The sequence below is a fragment of the Camelus ferus genome, chromosome 6, assembly GCF_009834535.1.
Source record: "Camelus ferus isolate YT-003-E chromosome 6, BCGSAC_Cfer_1.0, whole genome shotgun sequence".
Classification (NCBI taxonomy): domain Eukaryota; kingdom Metazoa; phylum Chordata; class Mammalia; order Artiodactyla; family Camelidae; genus Camelus; species Camelus ferus.
The window spans coordinates 29,404,942-29,421,668 of record NC_045701.1 but is presented as its reverse complement, the minus strand read 5'-3'; the positions used below and the strand labels follow the sequence as shown (position 1 = coordinate 29,421,668).

The following is a 16,727-nucleotide window of genomic DNA, read 5'->3' as shown; positions in this document are numbered from 1 at the left end:
ACTTATAGGAACTTATATTCTTACTAGACAAAAAATTTATTTGCATTGCCATGAACAGAAATTATTCCCATCACTTAAACAGACATGTGTGCATTATCATCAGCTTTCTACAAGTTAAATTCTGTCTCTATAGGATTGTAAAACACCACAGTCAAAGACAAAGGCCCACATTCCTATAGAACTATATAGTCCCAAAGGATTCCACTAGACAATATCCAGTATTCCATTGAAAGGGCACCCAGTAATATCTTTGCCCATTTCGAAGTCATTCTCAATTTTTCCTAACAGGAAATATTTCCCTGTTATCCAGACCAAGACCTGATTTGTTTGAGGTTAAAAAAAAAAAAAAAGAAAAGCCAGTCTTTCCTCCAGTGCAATCAAATAATGTTCAAAGGAGAAGACAAATTCTCCTCTGGGGCAGCCACTGGCTAAATCTAACTGCCTCACTGCAGAGAAACAAGTCTGTAAAAATATTAAAAGTTCTCTCCCAAAGTTATTTGCTTTGAGTGTGTTCTTCATGAAATAAAGTTATGAATACTCAGTTGAGTCCTGAGGCTGACCCAGTATGAAACAAGTTTCTTTTCTTGATCCTGGTATAATAAACAGAAATGCTGTCAAGGTATTTTATGCCTTCACCTCAACCAATCTTTCTGAATAAGCAGAAGTTAATTTTGAAGGGGGACTGGGCAGGCAGTCTAGGAAGAGCTATCCCTTTAAAGAATTTGTCAAGTGACAAAATCTAGAAAAGAATTATTTTACTCCAGACAGGGCTATAGTTATTCATAAAACAATGTACTTACATAAAATTGCCAGCTTATCAAGAAAAAAATCACATTTAAAGTCATAAACAGAAAGTACAAGGATCTATCAAAAAAAAAACTGCAGAACAAATGATAAAAATGTGATAGTGGGAAGAGAAAAGTTTATTTTTTCCTTATCTTTCTCTTGCTAGGAAGAATAACAATTATTTTTGGAGCTTGGTGTAGTTATAGGAATAGTCATTTATAATCACAATTTTACCCCTTTTCCTTTCCTGTGAGCCTGGCAAATCACAGGTAATGAATATCTTACTTGAGGGTTATTTCTTCCCATTCATAATTAGTGATCTATAGAAAATTAAGACACAGTAGAGGTGCAGCCACTATGTATGACTCATGCAGATAAAACACAGAAATAAGCTAAAAAGCCAGATAATACAGACAGATCTGTATTTAAATACACTGAAAATATGGAAAGTAATTGACATGAGAGAGAACAAGAAGGAAAAATTATGTGAATCACAGGATGCTCTATGGTTGTAGTCAAACAACTGACAAAGATGGTTGGTTGTTCCAGTTCTCAGTCTTGCAAAACTGATGACTGTGCTCTGGCCAAATCAGAGGGTCAGGAAAAAAAAAAAGTAGCCTCACTCCTGACCTACACCATTGTCAGGATCTGTAGATAGCATCATTGTCACAAAAACAACAGCCTTGAGTCCAATTATGGACTGAGCTTCATGCTCCTTTTGTCAAATGATTAGTTGTTAGATCATGTGGCATGATTATACATGGCAGAGATTATACAGCAGCATTTAAAACTTTGGACATTACTTGTACTTACAAGGAACAGAAATTCAGGGGTAGGATAATGATTAAATATTGAAGATTGCTTCAGAGACATAATTTAAAATTTCCAAACTCAGGCTAAAGTGATGTATCCCTGCATCTATTTGCCTACCTTGGTAAACCATCTTCTTCAGTTTACGAATTAATTATTTCATCTGGCTCGTACATTTATCCTAGTACAACAGAAAGCATTAGCATTAGCACAGGCATAACCTACTTGGCTAGCTAACAGAAAGTCTAAAGCTATTTAGTTGTCCATTATCACATAGGCTAAAATGTTCATACGTGCCTATTGTGCCTCAAGAGTTGTCAGAGTCATTTATAACTTGGGCTAATGCTAAGTACTAATTTCTGACCATGCTTTCCAACTAATTCCCCTCTAAGAATCTCCACTTGGATGGCACCAGAAAAAGTGAATCAGTGATTCCTCTGGGAAATTCTCCAGGTTTTTAGGTCATGCAAAGGTTTCTTGGGAAGATGAGGAAAAAATGTTCATCTCTATTGATGATAATACTGAGTGTATTACATGAGTTCCTTGTAGTATTTGGCCATACCTGCTTGCAACAGAGTGGAGTCTATGATGAGAAGATATTCTTGGATGCTCAGATTAGTCTGTTACTAACCCACAAGGAGAGAGACTATGAACAAGAGAAGGTCAAATATTTCTGAAAGTTTGACTAATTTTAACTTGAGAATTCCATTTGTCTTTGCAACTAGTCCAGAAAATGAGGAATGGTATGTATGGATAGTGGAGTTTCTGTGTGAGTGATAATACCTTGTAGAACTCCTTAATGAGAGCCTTGTAATTCCAAGTGGGAAACACAAAACTGAAGAAATTTTTGCCAGTATCAGAGCCATCTCTTTCACCATTGTGAAAACAAACATTTTTTTAAAAAATTCATATTTCATTGCAGGAAGTAATAGTAGGACATCAGTTTGGAAGTATTTAAATGGGTTCACACATTTTGGGGAGACTGTGGGTCCACATGTGCCCAATCTTTAGGGTTTTGTCAGGATTATTTTGTTTGAAAATGAGGCAAGTTGTTAGAGGATTTCTAGGTGATTTTTCTAAAACTTCCCTGGCAGTATTGATTTAGAATAGTGGTAAGTTTGTCCTTATGATCATGAATGAGCTCACATAGAATCAAAACAAGTTTCTACTTGAAACCATCTGGGGCTAGAAGATGGATAGCCTGGGAATGCCAGATAGGATATCCTCACGTAATTTATATCCATACCGTTCCAATATCCTTTCTTTGATGTTAGAAACTAATTTTGGCATTACATACTAAACTCTTTGAACTTCTCCAAAGTCCTATGGCGGGATGGGGGTATCACAGAAGCAAGCACTGTTGTAAGGGTTTGATACTATTGCTCCTTGCAATGGGGCATTCTCACACAAAAACTTCAGTGTTCGTGCCATCTCCAATCTCCTAGCTTAGTAAAAAAGACAAATGTAATTCCCAAATTTAAATTATTCAAACTTTCAGAAACATTTTGAATTTCTTCAGCTCCTAATCTCCCTCCTTATAACTAATTAAAACGTTTTGTTATTTAAATATGCTCTCAGAATTTCACCTGATGTGGAGACATTTAAGAAGAGAATTTGCAAATCCTTGATCAAATGGATAAGGCAGGGTTTTAAAAATGTTAGCTCATACCAGCTTAAAGCATAATAACTCATACTTCCAGGCTACAAATAGTAAGTTTAATTAAATGACTACTAAGGGATAAAAATATAGGTACCTTGGCTATATGCAGATCTAGAGATTTTCACAACATTCTTCTGTGAATTCTCATTAATGAGTTCTTCCCCTTAGCTATATCTCTGATTCTGGAAGCTGTTAATCTATCTGTTGGCACCATATAAATAGATCAAAGAGCAAAAGATCAACTTTCCATTTACTCCAGCTGTTGCTAAATTCACATGAAGGAAGCCTTTTCTTCATTTCATCATCTATCTCCCCTCCACTAACTTACAGTGAAAATAGACTATCTTTCCTTCTCCAAAGACCCAATTCCCTTGGACTATAAACTTCCAAAGCCAAGGGCAGTTTATAATAATTATATACCATCTATCCATAACTCCTGGAACACTGCTGTGTATATAATAGACAATCAGTTATCATTAGGAGACACATAGATCACACATACAAAATCTCCCATAGTTGCCCATGTAAATATTTGACTACTTTTAAAAATGCTGAGGATTTTAACTCTCTTCTGTGTAACTGGCTTTCAGTGCTTGCCTCTAAGTTAGCCTGCAGGGCATTCTTGGTGACAACTCCAGTTGGTCTCACTCATTTTCGACAACAAATACCCAAAGCTAAAACTGGAGTCAATAGGTCAAAAGTATATTTTATCAAGAATTATTTAGAGAAGTAAGGATTTCTATTGTAATCTGCATTTTTACAGGGTTCAGCAACTGCATGTGAAAGCATCCTAGTATCCCCAGTGGTACCAAATGCAAAGGTCAACTCAAAAGCATTCAGCGAATAAAGGATCTGTGGACCACTAAGTTTTCCTATCAAAAGAGGATGATAAGATATATAATGAGCTCTAGGCTTACCAAAGATACACTAGGAGAAAGCAATGCAATTTTTGAGACTAAAACTTATGACTGTTAGAATTATTTTAGACACCAATTATGAAGACAAGTTAATTACACAGGTGATTATGATTTACATAGTCTGGCAAAATGTCTTTGTCAAGGTTCAACATCAAAAATCTGTGAAAAACACCATGGTTTAAGAGATTTCTTTTTCATATACTTGACTATTTTAGTAGCTTCTTTAATTATTACAATATTTTTGTTATAAAAAGCATACAACTTGCAGACAAGTGCAAGAGGATAGTAAAAAGAAAACAACCTAAATCCCATCCCCAGGAAGAAATATGACTACTAACATTTTGCCTTATATGCATACAGTATTTCAAAAACAGAGCAAGTTTTAAATGTTGTTTTGTTACTACTTTTTTCAATTATTAATCTATCTTGAGCAACTTTCCATATTATTAAATATTCACTGTATAATAGCTGAGCAGTATATATATAATTACACTTAATTATATAATTTATTTAATTTAGAATTGTTTTACCACCAGCAAGGAACTGACATAAAAATAGGGGAAACATAATATAGACAAATTGGCCCTAAATGAAGAGAGGTAAGCTAGGATTCTTCAGGCATCAATATTAAATCAATTTTACAAGGAAAATAAGATGATTAAAAATCCAGCCTCTCAAAGCACAATGCCTTGATTTAAGCTCAAATCTACCATTTATCAACATTAGACAAGTCATTTAATCTCTATGCATTTATCTTCCAGTCTGCAAATTGGGATGATAATAGTATCTATCTCAAGGATCATTGCTATGAGGATTAAATGAGTTAATACAGGTAAAGCTAACAGCAATCCCTGACACATAGTATGTACTCTATAATATTTGCCATTATTATTTTTACCAATGAACTGAAGAAAGAAGTAAACGATTAAATCTTTAATTTGGCAGGTGATATAAAGCAATGAAAGTACATACCACAGTACTATGAAAGACAAGATAATGGAGATATATCACAAGGTATTTGTGTGTGTGTGTGTATGAATGAGAGAGAGACAGAAAGAGAGAGGGACAGGGAGAAAGCACAAAGAGAAGGTAAGTTAATGTGTATTTCAAGATTAAAAAAAATTATTTTTAAGCTCATAGACTCCAAGCAAATGATTATATTCCAGGAAAAGAATCTAGGCTAATTTTTAAATTGAAGCCCCTTCAAACATCACCTCACTTAGTCATAACCATAAACCCGTGAGTTCTGTTGGAGCCTTTGAAGAAACTATAATTCAGAAAGGTTAAGTAATTTAGGAAAGATAAAACAACAAGTGAGTCGGTGCTGTTGGGATTATAATCTCTGAACTGTAACTGCAATGCTATACTGCCTTTCATTTTAGATTCGTTTCAAGATAAAGACTGATAGTTGAGGAAATAGCCAAATCTATGTTGGGCACCCCAAATATGGCCTGCCTCTTGTTTTTGCAAACAATTAGTGGAACTCAGCAATGCCTATTCATTTATATGTTGTTTATGGCTATTTGAATGCTACAACAGCAGAACTGAATGGCTGCAACAGACTATATGGCCAATAAATACAAAACTATTTACAATCTGGCCCTTTATAGAAAAAGTCTGCCAAAACCTGATCTACTTCCCTGAACATAAACTCAAGAACATTCTTCAACACATGGCACAAAGCATGAAAACAAAGTTTATAGCTGTTTTCTACTTTTTGCTCATCACCAAAAGACTGAGATAACAAAGTGGAAGAGAAAAAGGAGATAATGGGATATAAAAAGATAATGAAGCATGATGTTAACAAATGTAGCAACTACAGGGCAGAATAGCTTGAAAACTGTTACTATGCTCATCCTGAGAAACAAACTTATCTACATCATTATTTAGTATGTGTGAAATGTATTACTGGCACCATCATTTGGGAAATGAAAAGTAAGGGTTAATAAGATCTTTGATTTCTATACCTTTAGTTAAAAAAATCCCTCCTTCTATTCAGAGACGAATGTCACCCATTCTTAAGTGAGAACAGACCCATCATCTGGGTAATGAAGGTCACGAACACTCAGTGACATACAGCAGTGACAGGAGAAGCTTTTACACATTGAGGTGCGGGGAACTCGTTCTGGATTACGCATGATTTAACTGGAACTTTAGGTGAACCAAAACAGCTTATGTGTAGCCTATTAAAGATGCACTGTACATCTTTTTTTAACTATTACAGAAAAAATGCATTTAAAAATTAATATACAGTAACTATATTCCAGGCATTCCCAATAGAGCCAGGTAGTCATTGCGAACTTGGTTTCCCGGCACTTTTCCTGCATTACTGAGAACCTGAGTTCTGTGAATTTGTTTGAGTCCAGGACACCACTCGCCACTCTCAAAACCATATCTGCTAGCAGCTGCCAACTGCAGCCTTAGAACCTCAAGATCTCCCCTGGTAACTCTGCACTATTTCGGACTCCAACCAATTTTTGTTTAACAAGCACCTTACTTCTTGCCAGCCTCAATCTTAATTCTTTATAAAAATTTATATAATTCTGCAGTTTTCGCCTTTATAAGAAAAAACTTCTGTAGTCTGCAGAACACAATTGAAATGTTCTTTAATCTGTGCCTCAAGGTTATAGCCCTCAGTTTGACTCCATTAAACTCTTTTCTGTTCCTCTTATAGATTGTTTATTGATTTCCAACCACAGTAGAAAGACGGTGCTTGTTCTGGTTCAAGATGGCGACGTAAGCGGGTCCTGAACTCCCCTCCTCCCGTGAACACACCGAACCTACAGCTACACATGGAACAACTTCCTCTGAAAAAGGTCTAAAAACTGGCTAAGCAACTCCTACACATCAGCCCAAGGAGACAACTCCATAACAAAGCAGGTAAGGCGAGGCCGGGGCACAACCTCCTCCTGACCTCCCCTCCCCCACCGCCGGCGCACCGCCCCACAGTCTGAGGAGCTCCCAACCCAGAGCTTCTCCCTGAGGGGCAAAGGGTTTGAACCCCACACCAGGCACCTGAATGACAAGCCTCCAAAAGGTCTAGCTGTGCAAACCAGCGGCGCTCATTGCCACATAACACCTGAGAATCACTCTTAAAGGGCTGGAGCTCGGACTCACCTTCCTGGGGCCCAGCGTGGAACCGCAGACCCAGGGCCACCCAGACGGTGTGGGAGAAGCTCACTTGAGTTTTGCTTGTCTTGGAGCCTCGGCCTGAGGGGCAGGCAACTGGTTGGACACACGTCTGGAGGCTGCCGGGCGCCTCCTGGACAGGGCCTGGCGCCATCTTCTCGCTCAGGCCGCGCTCCAGACGCCGGACCAACCCCCGCCCCTCCCCCAGCCCCTCCCCGCCCCTCCCCCGCCCCTCCCCCGACCCCTCCCCGCCCCTCCCCCGCCTCCAGAGCACTCATTGGAGGCTGGTGCGCTGTCTCTGCAGCTGCGCCCAGGGGACGCCCCTTGATCACCTGACTCTGTTGGCCTGGGGTCTTCCCGTTCCTGGGTCCCATGGGACTGTAACAACTGGACAGACAGTTCTTGGCTGGCTACCACCCCCAGGGCACCTGACAGACAGCAGACTGACTCACCCCCAGGCTTTCTGTGATTACCTCCTCCTGGAGATTCGGCCTGAGGGGCGGCTTCAGGTGTGGCCCCCAGTGTAGGGGCCTCTGATGGACCTGCTCCAGGGAACATAGGCATCTTTGTGTTCTCTCTGCCTCACTACAGCTCACCTCTGTCTCCCAGACAGGACCATACTCCTCTGGAGCCCCAGTTTTTGCGACAGCCACTCAGGGGACCCCTCGAGATCTCTGGGCTCTGGTGGACAGTGGGGCTTATGCTGTGGCCCCTCAGGACTGTAGCTATTTGCAGACTTTAAAAGCTGCTGCCTAAGGGTCTAGCCTCCTAACAGCCTGAATCTAGGATCCTCCTCTTTGGGCGCTGACAGGTCTTGGCACAACTACTGGGGGCCATTAAATATAAAATAGGCTGCTAAGAAAATCACAAGTATTTGAAAGACAACCAAGAGCTAGGGCAGGTTTGAACCATAAGCCTCATCTCCTACGCAAGGGGCCTTCAAGACTGGGAGGGGTGGCTGTTTTAATTCATACAAAGAAATCAACACAGAGAGTCAAGAAAAAAAAAATGCAGAAACAGAGAAGTGTGTTCTAAATGAAAGAAAAAGATAAAACCTCAGAAAAAATGGTCCCTTTTTCATGAAAACTGGCTCTTTAGGGATGGAAATTTATCAGTAGTCTCTTGGAAGTTCTGTGTTTCAATAAAGCCACTTAGTGATTTTTTCTAAACTGCATAAGCTGACAGAACATTCTCCTCATTGCCATCTTCATCTCTCTGTTCCTGAGTGTGTAGATGACTGGATTTAGAAAAGGAGTTAAAACTGCATCAAATACGGCTAGAAATTTATCCAGATGTGGTGAAGGAGAAGGTCATATATAGAAAAAATATCAGTGGACCAAAGAAGAAAACCACCACAATAATATGAGCTGACAGAGTGGAAAGAGCCTTGGGTGAACCCCCTGAGGAGTGTTTCTGAAGAGTGGCAAGGATGAAGACGTAAGAGAGGAGGAGCAAGAAGAAAGCACCCAAGGAAATGAACCCACTGTTAGCAGTGACCATGAACCCCAGTTTATAGGTATCTGTGCAAGCAAGTTTGATGAGCCGAGGCAAGTCACAGTAAAAGCTGTCTAAGACATTAGGGCCACAGAAGGGCAGGATTTACCACAAAAGCCAACTGGGCCAATGAGTGAGTGAGACCAATGGTCCAGGCAACTGCTAAAATCAAAATGCACACTCGTGGGCTCATGATGGTCAGGTAGTGGAGAGGCTTACATATGTCCACGTATCTGTCAAAGGCCATGGCGTTGAGCAGCACCATCTCAGTGCCCCCAGCAGCATGGCTAAAGAAGACCTGAGCTATACAGCCCCCAAAGGAGATGATTTTTTGTTTCCTGAAAAGATCCCAGATCATCTTGTGTGCTGCAATAGAGCAAAATATCAGATCAATGATGGAGAGATTAGCTAACAGAAAATACATGGGGGAGTGTAAGTAAGGGTCAGAGGTCACAGTGACCACTATAAGGAGGTTTCCCATCATACTCGACACATAGAAAATACAAGAAAAGAAAAAAAGAAGAAGCTGGATCTCCCAGGAATTGGAGATCCCCAGGAACACTAACTCAGATACCACGGAGCAGTTGGCTCCACTCATTGGCGCCTTTGCTTGTTCGCTCTCCAGTTACCTAAAAGAAGAAAATTAATACAATTATATTTATGCCATCTATGGAAAAGTGTATAAATTTGGGAAATCAAATATTACCTAAGCATTTCACAAAAATCAAATAGCATCCTTTTAGCCACTATTACTGTTGTTACATGTGACAGTAACTGAGTTGCCTGGTGTCCTTGCAAACACAAGGAATGGTGAGTGAGCTATGGACTGGTACTCAGGAATGCACCTAATGGAACCACAAACAAAGGGATTCAATGTTAAATTGTTTTACCAGTATGATTATAGTTAAAACCATTATAGTTAAAACCCTGGAGGGGTTTTAGATAGGCAAAGAAGACTATTATATGACAAATAGATTTGTAACATCCTGTGACTCTGATCTCATTGCTAAAGCCAGAAATTATCCTTCCCTATTTTCTACTTCCCCAAATATTATTAATTCTTCAATATCCAGATAAAATGGTACCTCATCTATATAACCTTCCTTATGACCCCCCTTACTATACATCCACATTTACTTACTCTTTTTAGAGTTGGTCACTTGTCTGTTTCCTCCATATGGTTCATAAACTGCTCGAGGTTGTAAATCATCATGCCTTTACATTTTTATCCCCATACAGTATCTTGCAAATATTAAGAGGTTAAAAAATATATGTGAATGAATAAATTATTGGACTGAAGTACTTCCTATCTACTAACTCATTCCCTTCAACAAGTATTTATCAAGAACCTACTGTGTGCCAAGAAATAGTACGTGCACTAGGCATACAGCCAAGAACAAAATCCTATCCTCATGGATTTACATTTTGGCAGAGAAAGAGAGACAATTAAAAATAAATACACAGAGAATATATAGGGTGTCAGGTGGTGATGTGACTGAATAAAAATCAAGCAAGAAAGAGAGGAATAGGGCAATAGGGAGAGTGCTATTTTAAATTAGGATTGATAGGAAACCTCTTGCTGATAAGTTGACTTATCAGAAATCTTAAGAAAATGAATGAGCAAACCATGAATGTATTTGGGAAAAGAACATTCCTAGCAGAGATAACAGGAAGAGCAGGAACCCTGGTGAGTGAGCTCTTTGGCGTGTTCAAAGAACAATAAGGAGGCCAGAGAGGCTGAACCTGAAGTCTGCAGGCAAAGAGGCTGGGGAGAGAGGGCCTTTTAAGCCATTGCAAGGACTTTAGTTATTCTGAATGAGATGAGCAACTGGATTTTGAACAGGGGAATAATAAAATCTGGCTTGCATTGTCGAAGGATCACTCTGGCTGCTGCATTGTGAATACACCTCAGAATCTCAGGATAGAATCAGTAAGATTATTAGAAGCTATTGCAATAACCCAAGCAGGACATGATGGTGACTTAGATCAGTGTGATAAAGGTAGAGATTGTGAGAGGTGGTTACACTCTGAATAAACTTATGACGGTGTCAATAAATAACAATGACCACTTGGTTGCTGTGAAATAGTGCACCTGGCTGCAGAGTTCTCATAGGAAAATAAAAAAGAAGCAAGCTACAGAATTATGAAAGGTGGTGATAGAGTAAATGTATAGTCACCAAAATTAATAAGGACTCTACGATAAAGAAGCATTTGAAGTTTTAAGAATGGAATCTGAGGGAAATAAAATTAAGTAATCTTACACAACAGGTAAAAAACTATGAAACTCAGTAGCCCAATTAGTGATACAGGCTGAGAATGTTGTCATAAGCCAGAAGGAATTTTTATATTATATATATCTTGAAGAATATATCAGCTACTTATACTATAGTAAATGACAAATGGTACCAAAAAAAAAAAAAAAAAAAGTCAGCCTCTTTCTGTGTTATGTGCATTTATCCTACCAAGACATCTAGAGTAGTGGTAGAAATCTGTGTGTACTTAACTGAAGACTCCCCAGAGGTGAACACTGGAATATTACAGACAAGTGTCAGTTACATCTCTGCTTTAAAACCTTACTCTGCATCTCTAAGAAGTTAGGCAGAAAAGTTCCTCCTCCCCAGCCCCTCCTTATAGCCAGGATAAATTAAAGAGTAAGGAGTATTTAGTTCAGAAAGTATAGGGCAAATAATTATCAATACTATACTAGAACAACTCTGCTGTCAGTGAAACCTACTAATTATCAGAAACCTCAGCAAAAAGAAAATTGCAAAAACTTCTGCCCATGGCCAATAGCTAAATTCCTATGCATACTGTGTTCTGTAAGATCCAGTGAGCAGGGGGAAGCATTTTAAGCAATACTCAAGTGACTCCTTGAATGCTAGAATTAAAAATACCTTAAGAAAGAACCATGACATTTCATCTACCCTCTCCAAAAGCTGAAGGAAGTTACGCTACAATCTAAAATATGAGAGAAAGCAGCACTGCAGTGTCAGTAAAAGAAATGATGTCAACAAAGGAAATATAATAATAGGGGATCTATATACCTGCTACATGAGCAAATCAGTGCAAACATCTCACAGCCAGTGAGATTGAATGGAATATTTATGAAGTTAGATTTACTGGAATATTATTTACTTAAACTTCAGTAGTTTGTATCACAAGTAACGGTTTATGAAGGTCTGTGCCTGATAAATTACTAATATAGAAATAATAATAATTCCAATTAAAATTAATCAAAAATTTTGTTTAAAAATAACCATAAGCCCCACAAAACTCTTATTTTGCTGAGTTGTGAATACTTGTTAAACTATTTTAAGTAGTTTAACATTTAATCACTACTTTTTTTAAAGGAGCATTTCTTTTTAGTATCTCTGCAATTATTCTGACAGAAACTCCATGATAAGAAAAGAAACAATAAAGACTAATTAGCTGTGTGGCTAAATAATTTACCTGGATGAAGATCCATCACATGGAATAATGAAAGTCACTGTAAAGGAAAAGAAGTTGATCATGCGTTACGGTGAGTAATTTCCTGAAATATAAGATCTCCTTTTTAGATTGAATTAAGAACTACTTTGCAGAAGTATATATGTAATGACTATAGGTGGGAGCAAAGACAGAATATATCCAAAATACATCCCCAAAGTGTGCACCTTTATTGAAGGACTTATCAAATGCAAGGAAATTATGCCCTTTTAAATCTCTCTCGTTAAACTGATGTGCTCACCGAGGATGCTTTAAACTTCCCCAAAGGGGATATTTAGCAATGTCTGAAAACATTTTTGGTTGTCACAGCTGCTGTAGGATGCAGAGGGGAGGGAGAACAAGGTTGTTACAATATCTACTGAGTAGAGGCCAGGGATGCTGCTAAACATCCTACCATACACAGAATAATGAAATAGCCCCCAAGCAAAGAATTACCCAGCCCCAAATATGCCAAGGTTGAGAAACTTGCATAAACTATACATTTCATCAGGGAAAGGTCTGAGTCTTTTATATTCTTCTATTCCCCCAGGCCCCTCCAGTACCATTCCCATCACAGGCTGTGCCACCAATCAATGTTGGAGAGGTGAGTAAATGGATGGGTAGATGGGTGGATGGAGAGAGGGAAGGATGATGAATAAATGGACAGACTGGTGGAAGAGAAGCAAAGGAAGAAGGAAGGCTCTCTAAACAATTGCTGACTAGTCATTTTCAGAAAGATTGGAGCCAATAATGACCACAGTCTATATATAAAATGTAAACTTTGTGGAAGAATTCATTATCCCTTCACAAAAAACTTGGCAATATACCTCATGTACTCCCTAATTTGGTAGCTAGAATTTTCCCATGCAACCAAGCAATAAATCTGGGGAATAATATACTAATTTCCTCAAAGATCAGACAATAAGAAATGACAAGTCTTTCACATGGTTATGTAAATGATTTTTTCTGATCACTTTTTGGGAGCAGTAGCTAACTCATATGTAACTATTTACGCAACTGGAAGTTTTGATAGTATAAAAAGCCAAGTAAATTTGGAGCATCTGGTACTGTCCAAGTATAATGATTAAAAGGGATACATCAGAAGGGAGAATTCAAACAGGGAACAGGAAAAATAGGGAGTCTGAAAATGGGTCTGATAATGTAAAAATGAAAGGAAGCAGTGCAAAGAACTAGATACCAGAAGACATTAACATGGATATGGCTTGTGTCTTCAGAGATTCAAAGACAAGAGTTGCTCCTGGTTGAACACACACACCTGGAAGAAGGCATCGAACTTCCCCTGAAAGAGTGATACTAAGCCATTTTTGCTCTAAGTTAAACTGAGTTTGTTCTAAAGGTAAACTTCAAAACCTTTTGTTCTCCAGGATTTTAATCTACCACCATACTCTGCTTAATTCAAGGCCACTAAAGTTACAGTGACCCAGTGACCCTTTAACATTTGCTCTCTAAACACCATCATTTGTTTTGAAATTTTACGTGGATTTGGTTAGTCTCTCAGAAGACCTTCTCATCCTTACTAAGTTTATAGTTAAATAAAATAGAGAGAATGAGTGTCCTACTAACAAGCCCCTGGAAATAAACCACTACATATATAAAGAGCATTTCTGGTCCAGCACACATGATATATCAGTGATATATCTAAATCACCCTGCTATACTGTTTGAGAATTCAGTATCACTTTAGTTTGACCATCCCTATGCTTTATCAATTTGACAATCCAAAACTTCTCTGCTTCCAACGGAACTTTCTAGTTCTTTAAGTCTATGACTACTTGTTTGTTGCTCTGTGAAAGTAAAGTACAGACATCATTAAGAATCTTTTTAAATAAATCCTTACTGCACTTGAATTAAGTAACCAAATTAAGTTGTCCCTTAGTTTCACTGTTCCCCATAAGATCAATTTGCATACCCCTAGATTCTTAAATGTGTTATTTTTTCTTAACATTATCTACATCTGTTTGACATTGTGGTAGCCAAAATTAGAAAGGGAGAAAAAAAAAACAACTAAATGCCCAACATAGATCATAGTAGAATGATTAATTCTCCTTTAATACCATTAAAGCAGTTTTTCTACATCACAGCTGAATATAATTGGTGTGTAATTAGACATGCAGATAGGGTCAGGGGTGTTCTAAGGAAGACAATTTACCAGTCAATCCTTCTCCAGATCCTCTGTGCATCATTTGTTTTTAGTCCCAAGAAATACCATTGAGGACTAGCCTCTAAAGGAAGTCTTCCTTTTTTAACTTGTCTGTAAATACAGAAATAAAATAGAGTAAGTGGTCTTGACTTTTAACTTATGTGGTTATTAATTTCCTTCATTCCTGTCTAGCAGGTTAATGAGAAAAAAGTAAGTAAGTTCATTTGTAAGTCATCATTTGAATCCCCAAATGCCTCGCCTTTGCTAAAAACATTGCATTCCACTGACCCTGACTCTCCTTTATGGCTTTAGTTTCACTCTGGAAGCCTAAGATAATACTTCTAAACATCAGATAAAAGTCAAAGTCAGTTATTTGCCTTCCTCCACAATCTATAGCCCCTTGTACACTCCCTAATGAGATCTGTTCCTTCTTCTCTTCATTATAACCTATCTACTCACAACCAAAAATTTGATATCTGTAAATGAAAATTCTTCTACCAATAAGACTATTTTTTTGAAACTGAATTTAATAGATCAAGTTCAATTTTTTTCCTGTTGTTACCTGGACTTTGCGTCCTTTCACCTACCTGTTCCCAGACCACAGCATCTTCAGAGAACTGGAGTACCTAATAACTAAGCTACTTGTGCCACGGCTATGTTATAAAAAGCCATAAGAATTTAAAATATTAAATAAGTAACAGCACTGGAGGATAGTGACCGGGCACTGCTGCAGATACTTGCATTTGGTAACTTAGCTCATGTGGTCAGGGGAATTGTCCCAAGAACATGATTGGTTTGGAAAAAACAACAGAAAGAAAGATCTTCTAATGAGTCACTGGAGAGGAAGCAAAACTGAGTGGATGTTTTAAGACCATCACTTTGGGGAATTTTATCGGTCAATTCTTAACTCACTCATTGGTATTTTAAAATGAGGCAAAATTCCTGGAAAATGTGAAGACATTTAATCGAAAGCATGTGGATTTCACTATAAATTTCAATCAACTAAAGCACCCATAATGCTGAGTAGGCAGGAGAAATTACTTGAACCTCTTTCACATTAAAAAAAAAAATATGGTGTTGGGGAATATAAAAACATGGACCATCATTGATGTTGGCTGTTCAAAGTAGCTCAGCTCTGAAGGGTGAAGAGGAGTCAGCATGGGAGACAGAGGGGCATGGAGAATATTTCTAGCAGAAGTAACAGCAGACAAGTTCAGAGGCAGGAGTGAGTCAAAAAATCTTAAGTCAAACTATTCTAAGTCAGGGAGCTGATACAGTACAGTACTGTTAACTATAGTCACCATTCCCGTGCATTAAATTCCTCAAACATATTTATTTTCTGACTGAATTTTTGTACTTTTGGACCATCTTGACCATGTCATCCACCAGACACCACCTCTTGTAACCACCAATCTGTTCTCTGTTTCTATGAGTTCAGGGTTTTTTTTTTTTTAGATTTCACATGTAAGTGAGATCATATTTGTCTATCTCTCTCCCACTTATTTCACTTAGCATTATACCCTGCAAGTCCATCCATGTTGTCACAAATGCAGGATTTCCTTCCTTCTCATGGCTGAATAACATTCCATCTTGTGCATATACCACATCTTCTTTCTCCATTCATCTGTCAGTGCACACTTAAGTTGTTTCCATGCTCTGGCTATTGTAAATAATGCTACAGTGAACATGGGAGTTCAGATATTTCTTCAAGATGGTGATTTCTTTTCCTTCATATGTATACCAAAAAGTGGTGTTGCTGGATCATATGAAGTTCTAGTTTTAATTTTTTGAAGAAACCCTATACTGGTTTTCATAGAGCTGTACCTATTTACATTCCCACTACAGAGCACAAGGGTTTTCTTTTCTCCATATTCTCACTAGCATATGTTATCTCTCATCCTTTGATAATATCCTTTCTTATAGTCGGAGGTGATAGCTCATTGTGAATTTTGATTTGCATTTCCCTGATGACTAGTGATTTTGAGCATCTTTTCATGTATCTGTTAGTCATTTGAATATCTTCTTTGGAAAAACTTTTATTCAGGTCTTTTGTCTATTTTTTATTTGGATTATTTGGAGGTTTTTGCTATTGAGTTGCATGAGTTCCTTATATATTTTGGATATGTAGTTATCAGATATGTCGTTTGCAAATATTTTCTCCTGTTCTATAGACTGACTTTCAATTTTATTGATGGTTTCCATTGCTGTGTAGAAGCTTTTTAGTTTGATGTAGTTCCACTTTTTTATTTTTACTTTTGTTGTTTGCACTTAAGTTGTCATATCCAGAAAATCTTTTCCAAGACCAA

General features: G+C 37.9%; 1 protein-coding gene and 1 pseudogene across 3 annotated transcripts in view; both read right to left on the bottom strand.

The window, feature by feature from the left end:
- Nucleotides 1-7,480, bottom strand: part of LOC102505575 (olfactory receptor 11G2) — a 442,453-nt gene extending 434,973 nt beyond the window's left edge. For 2 of the 3 annotated variants that reach the window (XM_032481595.1, XM_032481596.1), the window contains exon 1: nucleotides 7,291-7,480. Coding sequence is in view for 1 of the 3 variants with exons in the window: in XM_032481599.1 (XP_032337490.1) it covers nucleotides 3,378-3,457; nucleotides 7,291-7,456 (246 nt within the window). In the remaining 2 variants the exon portion in view is untranslated. Of the gene's footprint in view, nucleotides 1-3,349; nucleotides 3,458-7,290 lie in introns of those variants that run through there. The other variant, XM_032481599.1, reaches the window with a different exon arrangement.
- Nucleotides 7,481-7,588: 108 nt separating this feature from the next.
- On the bottom strand, nucleotides 7,589-15,182 carry LOC116664476 (annotated as a pseudogene).
- Between the last annotated feature and the right edge of the window lie 1,545 nt (nucleotides 15,183-16,727).